This window comes from Azolla caroliniana, unplaced genomic scaffold, assembly GCF_043228905.1.
Source record: "Azolla caroliniana isolate FFs.n. ecotype wild unplaced genomic scaffold, voAzoCaro1.0.p SCAF_3, whole genome shotgun sequence".
Lineage (NCBI taxonomy): Eukaryota > Viridiplantae > Streptophyta > Polypodiopsida > Salviniales > Salviniaceae > Azolla > Azolla caroliniana.
Window position 1 is genome coordinate 23,369,972 of NW_028230438.1, and position 11,171 is coordinate 23,381,142.

The 11,171-nt window shown below is 39.3% G+C and overlaps 1 protein-coding gene across 1 annotated transcript; it reads right to left on the reverse strand.

Moving 5' to 3' along the window:
* On the reverse strand, window positions 1-3,330 carry LOC147866686 (uncharacterized). The gene is made up of 3 exons (XM_087317141.1): window positions 1,751-3,330; window positions 967-1,033; window positions 1-551 (listed from the first exon to the last, which is right to left on the reverse strand). The coding sequence occupies exons 1-3, from the start codon at window positions 1,885-1,887 to the stop codon at window positions 267-269; spliced, it is 489 nt and encodes a 162-aa protein (XP_087173267.1). The 5' UTR covers window positions 1,888-3,330; the 3' UTR covers window positions 1-266.
* Between the last annotated feature and the right edge of the window lie 7,841 nt (window positions 3,331-11,171).

The window sequence follows — 11,171 nt, forward strand, 5'->3', positions numbered from 1 at the left end:
TGAAAAAACTGGGGTGGCATTTCAATTTAGTAATCCCATTACACTTGCAAGGGACTATACAAACTTCTCTTAAGAAAGCATATCTTTCTCCTCATGGAAGCACAAGCTTGTCTCAAAATATCTACAAAGTAGGATTTTCATTTGCCTATAGCTCTGGGAATACACAATGAGATAATAAAAAAAATTGAAGGCACCAAATACCACATAAGAAGAGGATATATATCAATATATGTGGGTATATATCTATGGGTATGCATCTTTTTTAATCAAGCAAAAGCTAATACATTCCTAGGAGCATCCGGATTAGCAGATAAAAAGCCCTCAATGCGTACACGGGGTTTCGACCCATAGGGTGTACCACAAGAAGACTTCTTTAAGGATGTGCTTCCACCAGAGCTACAGGAAAATCTCTTCTCAACATAAAATGGTGAAGGTGTGTCTTTCTTTTGTATGAACTGTACATCATTTACAATTGGATTGTGTGCACGAGCCGGAGGTGACCCATAAAAGCAAGAAACAGGGGACCCTGAGACACCAGCATCTATACAAGCCTGCACATAATACAAGACCCAAAGGCAATGTTCACAACAGCATTATGTAATGCATGCATGTGTATATGTATGTTTGCATATGTTTATATATAGGAACTGCTTGTATTTGATCACAATTGGTAAGTTATGGGGACTCAGGTCACAATTTCAAAACCCATGCTCTCACCCATCACCCTCTTCTAATATTAGCAATAGAGCCCCATTTAAGACATAATTATTGCTTGCAAATTTACTGATGGACTAACCTTCACAAATCCATAAGCGAGTGCAATAACTTAAATATTCGACAACCTTTCGAATGCTACATTCAGCCTATATTCTTGTTTGTGCAGTGCAATTATTTAACGTTTGTTATCTAGTTAGTATCAGCAGCATTACAATGTAATATCTGCAAAAATATGAAGATTCATGGTACCTTTCTTGAAAGAATCTCCAGAATCTCATGTCCTGCATCTTCATCTTCAGAGAACAAAAAAGAATCCCTGTATTTAGATGAAGAGAAAATAGACAAATAAAAGTTAGAACTGACATTTGGCTTATGCTTCAAAGACTAAAACAATGAAACGAGGGGAAAAATAAAACTGTTTCAAAAATATAATACTCAAAATTGGAAGATAAAAATTTGTGGTTTATGTTAAACATATTGCAGGGTTAAAAAAACAGTGTTCCACAGACAAATATAATACTCGAATGATAAAGAAAATAGCGTTTCATAGACAAATGTAAGTTAAACATGAAGAGAAAAAAAACTTTGCAAAACTGTTTAAAGACAAACACAATGCTCATTCAAAAATGAAGATAAAAAGGGTACTAAAAACCAAACTCAAATTAAAGGGCTAAAAAAACAGTGTTCCACAGGCAAATATAACATTCAAAAGATAAAGAAAATGGTGTTTGAAAGACAAATCTAAAGTTTAACCATGAAGAGAAAACAAAACCTTAGAAAACTGTTCAAAGACATACAATGTTCATTTCAAAATTGAAGGATAAAAACTGTTTCAAATCGTCAAAACCCATGCTCAAAAATGAAAAAAAAGAGGAGAAAGAAGAGAAAGTTCTGACTAAAATGTAAAGCATCAAGTGATTCATGGAAATTTCTATAGCTCCTGGGGCTTTAAGAGGGTGTCAAAGAGAGAACAAATCAAATTAAATAGCTATGGTGGTTCAAAAGTAAGAAGAGGGCAGAGAAAGGTGCTCACCGAGGTAGCGTGTCGGCCGATCTCTCGATGATACGTAAGGCTCCAGCAGGGAACATGCGTGCCGCCACACGCCGAGGCTTTGGGCATGACACAATTTCTTTCGCTATCTCCTTCTTCAGCGATGCTCTAAGACTCATTTTTCCCACACATCCAAAATGTAGCGTGACTCTTGACAACAAACTGAAAATGAGATTTGGGGTTATAAGATTTCCCTCATACAGATAAGCATCTGTTAATCATCCTCATCTACACAAAGATGCCACAAAGAATCCATAAATATAATTGATCCAGTAACCCAAAGAAGAAGAAGAAATCACATATAAACATTAAGAGAAGTCACATATTCATAAAGCCAATGGTGATGCATAATGTACTTCAAATGTTGCTATCAAGAACTTTATGTAAGAATTGGATCCAAAGTGCATGGACGGTTGAGTACATCATGTATGCATCTGTGAATATATTATCTCTGTAATAAATGCATGCATGTATGATACTTCTATGAATGCCTGCATGCATTGATACATCAAACGTATGCATGAATAGATGTAAGCTTGCATGTATGGATGGATGGATGGATGGATGGATGGTTTATGATGAAGTCAATTGAAGGAAATTGAGCCAGAGTCTAACCAAATGTAGAAGTGTTATCAAATTACATGAATCTGGGATAGACATAAAGTCACAAATCCACTTAAAACTGTAGCAAGAGCTTAGTTCAAAATGGCTAACAAAGATCATGAATCACGGACAAAGTCATAAAACTAATGGTAATAGATAATCTATTTTAAAATAGTTGCAAGAGCTTGGTCGTGAATGGTTATCAAAGTGCACGAGTCATGCACAAAATATTAGAAAGAATTTAGTCAAGAATGTATATGAAAGTGCATGAATCATGAGCAGTTATTGTCCTTAAAGTAACAGGAAGAAACTTAGTTAACAATATTCTATCAAAGTGCATGCATCATGGAGGTCCATAAAGCCCATCGTAATCAGTAATGTCATTAAAACTATTACCAAGAACTAAGACCTGAATGGCTGTAACATAAACTACATGCATAAATATACTTAAATATATACGCATTATGATGAACGTCAAATGAAGGAATTTGTGCAAATTTCTGACCAAATATGAGAGAAGGGGAAGCAAAACCATGCTTAAGATTCTTACTTGACAAAGAGTAACCATCCCGGATTTGTCAAAAACAAGAAAACAAATTGGAAGGCAAATAAAGGGAGCACAAGAAATCAGAGGTACTTAAGGGAAGAAAACAAGTAAAGTGCCCACATTAAAACGTCAAATATAATGATGATATGAAGCAAGCCAATCTAACTGCTAGGGAGATAGGCAAGACAAAAAAAGCAGGGGATGGAAGCACATAGAATTCTTTTTTGTGTAAGGCTAATGAATTAATTGCAGCAGGGTTTGAAAGGACCCAACAATGATGATGATAACTTATAAGGAGCAAATCGATCTAAATGCTAGGGAGGAAGGCAAGACAAAAAGGAAAACAGGAGAAAGTAAGCACATAGAATCCTTTTTGGGTAAGGTTAATTATAAGGCTTCAAAGGACCCAAAAAACATTTATTGATCTTTGGTGTGGGGGGTGGAGGTTAGTAGCAGAGGGAGGAATAAAGAGAGAAGTCTCTTACTCTCTCTCTCTCTCTCTCTCTCTCTCTCTCTACTAACATATACACATACATACATGTATACATACATACATAACTACCATGTATACATACATACATACATAACTACATGTAACATAACTACACCCTTTGGTTCAGGCTTCAAAAATGCATTCATTTTAAACCTGAGAGTGAGGTGAAAATCCACAAGGCATGTTTTGCTCCCACTGTTGTTGACCTGCAAAACATACATACACATGCATTCACAGACATATGTATATACAATACATATACATACATTCACATATGTGCATGCTTACACACACACACACACACACACACACACACATCTATATATGTATGTATGTGTATCTTGGGTACCTACAGAAGAACGTTACTTGTACTTCTACGTTGATATTACTCTTTCTCTCTCTCTCTCTCTCTATTCTATCTCAGAATTTCAAATACCCACATGTCTCTTTCACTTTTTCTGTCAGATCTTAATGAATGCCCATCCATCTCTATCTCTATCTCTATCTCTATCTCCCCTCTACATACATATTTTTCTCTGTCTCTTTGCATACACACATGTCAGGACTCAGGACTCGGCACTCATCGATCCAATTAATAATGTAAATGTGGGTGCGTTTACCAAAAGTTACAGACACAGAGTGGAGGGAGAGAGAGAGAGTGTGTGTGTGTGTGTGTGTGTGGTGTGTGTGTACTACTCACATGTCACGCATTCACGAGATAAACCTGATTCACTGGAAAATAGAGAGAGAGAGAGGAACAGAGGAGACACAGAGAAGAAAGAGAAAGAGAGAGATTAACAAGAATCACACAACAAACAAACCAAAGAGTCTCATTCTGTGAAAATTCCAAGAGAAATTAATTGATAATCACCCAAAATACCCCTCCCAAAATCCCCCCCCCCAATTTACCCCCCACCTTTCATTGTTTCCATTAGACCCCCCCATTACTCCTCTTCTCCGAAGCCTTCTCTTTTCCGAACCCGCCCATCATCTGCTCTCATTCATTCCGTTACCTCATCCTCGGCTCAACACCCAATCGATATACACACATGCATAAATGCAAACACACCCACTATTGGACTTCCGCACACGGATGATAAAAAATGATCCATACTAATAATGTAGAAAGATCAGACACAGTCCTGCACATGCGCATACATACTCGCATGGGAACGCCCATTTGTCTGCTTGTGCACCTTTATGGAACGAGAGCGATGGCTTCACATGTGGGAAACACAATGGGAGTACGAAATCAGATCATAGGACTTTATTATGTATCAATCTTAAATGTGTGCAATGCGTTCGAGCATATAAAGTTAAAACCGCGGTGCGAGACAACCATGTTTGCGCACTGACTTTTGAGAAGCGCACATGTGTATGCACCAAGACGATTTTGAGGATATGTTACAAAATACGAAAGCTCCAAAATGATGCGGAACGAGAGAGTGCAAGTGTGAAGCTTTCAAGCAAGTTGGCATTTGCCCATACATAGATGGAAATGCCTTTTCCACCGTGAAGCACGTCTCACAAAGGCACCAATAAACAACATAATTCAAAGAAAAATAAATTGTTTTGATAATGTATGTCGAGAATCTCCTAAAGTACATTATGAGTTTAGTTATTCACATGTCTCACAAAGGCACCAATAAACATCCCTAAGAGGAAAAATGTTAAATGTTTTCATAATGAATGTAAAGAATCCCTTAAAGTACATGATGACCTAAATATAAGGAAATCCATCAAATATTTTTAGATGCATACAAAGAATGGACTCACAGAAAAAGGAGAATATGGGAAAGTTAATCAAGAATTTCTCTCAAACCCAAGAGAAAGCACATGCATGTGGTAAATTTTGGAGAACATAAAAGGGAAATTGCCCCAACATCAATGGTAACTTACCTCTATGATGTTGTATATGAATGTGAGAACCTCTATGGGCACATAATTCTTAGAAAAATGTGGCGGTGTTCTCTTTCATATACATATACCTTTTTCTTTGCTCTTCACAATATGAGCAGAAATCTTCAAAGTATCATCTCAATTCTCAAACAATCAAATGGACATGAAAGAAAATTATTCTTGGATAAATGATGATTTTAATTGTGCACTACAACATGCATACCTTATTATTGAGTACAAATCAGATCAAACCTTCACATAAAGTTGCAAATATAAATAATGAAAAGAAAAAGAAGATTTGCAGGATGAATAGTTGGTTCTCTAATTGCAAAGTTTATTTGAATATATAAACTGATGTGTTAATAGATTGAAAAGACAATATACGACCAATTAGGTTTTCTTGAATGCATCATTAAACCATTGATCGGAGGGGAATCCTTTTATTGTTGCCTCGTACATTTCAAAATTTCATTTGATACAATGTAGAGGTGGCGCTTCGTATGTATTCTTCATGAACAAGTCTCAAGCCTCTATGTGAGTGGAGGTGATGAGGATTTCAAGATTGAGATGGAAAGGATAATTAAGCGATAAGTCTCAAACCAACGGCCTTTAGGCCAGAATACATTACCTTCACCGAAATCACCACACATTGAATACAAAATTAAACATGGCACAACTTTCATTATTCAGATATATAATTACAATTGTTCCGCTTTTTTATAATACCACTTTTAATTACTACTTTGTTGGTAATAATATTACTTCATTATATATGGGCGTTCAAAGCTTCTTTCTTCTTCCTTTTACGACAATATAAAAAACTTGGTAGTTACTAGTAATGTGAAAAGGGGAGAATATGCTCCATTTGGGGGTGGTTCACACTGTCTGCCATTAAGAACGCAACATCCAGCCCCCACCAAACCAGCACATCCTCCTCGGATTTCATCTCGCCTTTTCCTGTGCATGTGGCTCATCATGATCACGTTGCAACAATCTGAATCATCTTCCTTAGACACATTGATAATCATGACCACAATTGCAATGATCACAATCCTCTTTCAACATTCTCTCATATATTTCCTCATCCCATGGATCATCATGATTGTCAATCTCAATCCTTCCCTAACATCCTCTACTTAAAGATAGAGTGTCATTAATCAGTTTTCCTTTAGGTCCTTTGACCACTCCATCTTTATCATCTTGTGAAGTATCATCTCAATCAATTTCCTTACAAATGGAAGAATTAGGAGCTTTAGAGGGCCTTCTATTTCTATTAACTCCTCCTAGTTATACACCATTGAGACAAGTTCCACCATTTGTGGACATCTAAAAGGTCCACCAGACAACCTTCATGCTAGGTCCACCAAATGTCAATGTATGTACATCACATGCTTTTAGAGCAAACAACAAGCATTTAGAGTGTTGAGACGAAAAGGGTTTTAAGATCAAGAAGGAAAAGATAATTAAAAGGGATATCACCATGCATTGAATACATGATAAGAGAACACTACTTTATTAATCAAGTAAATAATTACGATTGGTTTTTCGTTGTTGTTCTTCCACTTTCTTTCCTTTTATCTTTCTCCAATTTTTTTTACATGTATGACACACACCCCTTTTAATGACCTATATTAGGTGCTTATATAAGTTTATCCATGCTCTAATGGTTGAGCACATGGTACCGGTTGGAGTTTGTAAGTGCGCATATGCATGTACGTATTTTTATGCCATTAATGTCATAAGTAAAAACGCCTATACTATTACATCATTCTAGAGAAATATAATTATAAGTAATATCTCATCACTAGTGATATTGCGTCATTATGTAGGGGTATAGGGTTGAAAGCCATACATTGTTTTTTTTTCATTTCTAACAACGATACCCAATAATACTGTGAAAATGGGAGAATGTGCTCAGTTGGGAGGTGGTTCACGTAGCATCGCTTTGGCAACATGAAAATGTTATCCCATGGGCATGTTTGATGATGTATAGGAGAGATCGAGTACCAAATGAATACACACTTGTTATTTCTCTAATGTACAAGAAGTTGATATATCATATACATATGGGGTGGAATTCATAAATAATCACTACTACAATTGGCAGTAAGTAAGGATGTCCACCGAATTTGAAACAGACAATTAAAGAGAATGTATATTAAAAAGTTATTCATGAGGTTACAATTAGGATGCATCGAAGTGCTTAAAGTCTCAAAGGGAAACTTTGGAAGAGAGAGGATAGAACCACGAGACCGAAGACAGAGGGCCAAAGGTTGGGTTCCCGTTAGGGTGGGAACTCTGACTTCACAAATGAAGGCTCTAGTCCTGATCTCATCTAAATGCTCATGGACACAAGTTCTTTGGTGAGGCAAAAACTAAACCAATCAATTATCATTTCTTTGATAATACATACATTATAATGTCTTTCCAAGATGCACAAACCTTATGAGTCTTGGAAAACTTTAGGTTGCATAGGTTTGGTGTTCAAATAGGCAATGTGACAATTGGCCCACCATAGCCGCTATCACGCTATGGGACATTGAGAAATCCAGATGCAAAGCATGTCTCTCGGGAGAAGAAAGTTGACCAAGGGAAACAATCACTGTTGTATGATATGATTTGGTGACGAATATTCAAGTTCAATATGAAGAGTTACAAGGCTCTTTAGACATTGTGGAAGTTGCGAGACTTTCCTTTCAACATTCATGGTTGGATTTGCCCTGGTGGACTATGTAAACAACGTGCCAAAGTGGTGTTACACCATGCCTAAATGGCTATATCCGCCTTGGCATCCCAACCATGAAGGTACATGCTATTTTTCTGAAATTTTACATGTGATAGGATGATCAACACAAAATGGTGATCCTGGAATATATGAAGATTATAATATCTTTTTGTTGTTCATGATCAATATCGGTTTTAGAGGAGTTTGATGACAAATAAAGAGGTCTGTGTTAGATAGGGTAATGTGGTACCAGTAGCGTGCTGCTAGCTGGCATTAGGGGGCCCTCCTTCCAAATGCAACGCTTAGTGAGGCTGGGTTGTCCCTTAGCCCCATATCTTTATCTATTTGTAACCAAGCTTTATCTGCCTTCTTACAAGAACCAAGCAGTGGATTGCCCGTCCCCAATGTGTCTAAAGATATTCTGTTATCTGAATATGCCGACAATATAGTCCTCTTCCTATAGGGCAATGAGGAGATTTTGCAACAAGCAGAACAACTTGTTGAAGACTTTTGCCAGGCCGTTGGTGCCAAGGTCAATTGGGATAAAACCCAAGGCCTCGGGTTCAACACACAAGAGAAACCAAGGTGGCAACACCACGCCGATTTTAACTGGGTCCTAGATGGGATGACTTTCAAGTACCTAGGGTTTACGATGGGGAGGGCAATCCCCAAGGGAGCGCAATTGTTCAATGTGCAGTCCAAAACAAGCAGGAAGTTGAACCAGTGGAGCAGATCTAAACTAGCATTTGTTGGTAGGGTCCTTATTGTGAACCAGGTGATGTTTGCCACCATGTGCCACTCGGTCTCATGTTGGATTATGGACCCTACAAGTCTGCATGCGATTAAGGCTGCCATCAGGGGGTTTATATGGTCAAGTAAGGACAACCCAATGGCGGCTGTCAGAGTGTCACAATGCTGGTTAATGCAACCACGGGGCAAAGGGGAACTTGGCGTCATACACCTCTTAACACAGAGCCAAGCATTGCTAACCAAAATGGTGGTTTGGTGTCTCTTTCTAGGTAAAGAGTGTTGGAAGGTACTCCTTCGCAACAAGTTGCACGCAGGGACTCCCAAGTATGGTAGGCCTTGGTCTAACTCCTTGAACTAGTGTTGCACAAACAAAGTCCCACCCAAGGTGGCCTGCCAACCAAAGGATAGGGTAACAAACTCCATCTTACAGCCATGGTGTCACATGTGATAGCAGTTGGTCAAGCACACCCTAGAGACACTAATCGAATAGACTAGACAACCATTATTTTGGAATCCTCATGTGCAAACAAGTGACAACATGATGTTAGGGCTGCTTAAGGGCCTATTGTGGGGAAACCTTGCGCAAACATGGCTCCACTCTATATGCAATTGGAGAAGCATGGTGGTGCTCCAAGAGGAGCATAGGAGGACCCACTCCCTCCCCTCAAGGGAGTTATGAAAATGAGGAGATTGATAGCAAAGGCAGTTGACAAGGTTCTAGTGGGGGAGGTGAGAGGAGATGCATGTTTCAATCTCTTTGATGAGGTTTGAATAGTTAAGTTGTTGAAGGGCTTGAGCGGACCTAGAGGAGCTACATTATTTGAAGAGGGCCAGAGCAAGGGCAAGTTGTGGCGCAAGTTGGTAACATCTAAAAGACAGATCCTGATGTTGCTAAGGTGGAACCCCATGGAAGTTGTGGGTCTACCCTTTTCGTCGCTTCATGGAACTAGAATGAGACCCAAGGGATTGCAAGTGGAAACATGGTCGCGATAGATTATACCACTTCTTCGAATAGAACACTAAATTGGGTCAAACTTTATAACCACAGTTAGACGATCCCCTACGAAATGGCTGGCGGACATTGAGCATCCCTAACGAGGTGCTCTGTACCTTTTGGAAGGGTCTTTGGCATCTCCACGTGCCTGAAAAGATCAAGCTCTTTTGGTGGCAGATCAACCATAACATTGTCCCTGTTGGCAAATGGCTAGGTAAACGTGGTGGCCCAATAGTTTGTCCACTTTGCTCTTCACCTATTAAGACTCTGAATCACTGTCTGTGGGGTTGCCCTCAAGCTCAAAGGGTATGGGATAGAGTGACTCGCCTCCTTGTTGCATGTGAAGTGGAAGGAACAACATCGTGGAGCGTTGCGGCTTGGATGGATCTGTCATGAACACACCAACCGCTAACTCAGATGGAGCACGGATGATGGGGCAAAGAGCGTGGAACTTAAGAAGCTAAGAATGACACAAGAGCATGAAGACAAAGATAAAGATCAAGGAGACAAGATGGGGTGAAACAAGAATACTAGATTGATGTGTCAATGACTAGTGTTGAATCCCCTGAAAGGGACCAAGGAGGTTACACGTATTTTATACATGCTCCAAGATTGAATATCTCTACAATATACTCGAGAAATATCTCTAGAATATAGTCGTCTAGAATATGTCATACAATATTTCTAGAATATACTAACGACTAGAGTATTATCAATCAATTATGAAATGTACTATATGCGAGACTATAGAATACTAAACCATTATATACAAATGCATGCTCATATCAAAATGGTTGAGCATGACATCTTGTTGATGTGAGGTTGTAGGTTCAATACTCACCAACTATGTATTTCATGTCACTGTGTCATGACATTATCCTCCCCTTTACGGTTGCTTTTTTGAAAGCGTGGTGTAGGGGTGAGTGGGAAGTGGAGCATGTGACTATGTCGTGACATTATCCTCCCCTTTACGGCCGCCTTTTCAAAAGCGTGGTGTAGGGGTGAGCAGGAAGTGGAGCGCGGATGGGCGTGAGAAACCGTGTGTTGTCCTCACCGAAGACACGAACACCAACGGACGTGAGCGACCATGTGTGGTCCGCACCAGAAACTAGGTGAGCGACAATGTGCAGTCCTCACTGAAGACTAGAACACTGACGGGCGTGAGAGACCATGTGTGGTCCTCACCAAACACTGGAACACCGACGGGCATGCGCGACCATGTGCGGTCCTGACCGATAATTGGAACACAAACGAGCGTGAGCGACCATGTGTGACCCTTCACCGGGAATTGGAACATGAACGACCATGTGCGGCCCTCACCGAGAATTGTAACATGAGAGACCATGTGCAGTCCTCACCGGGAACACAAACAAGCGTGAGCAACCATGCGGT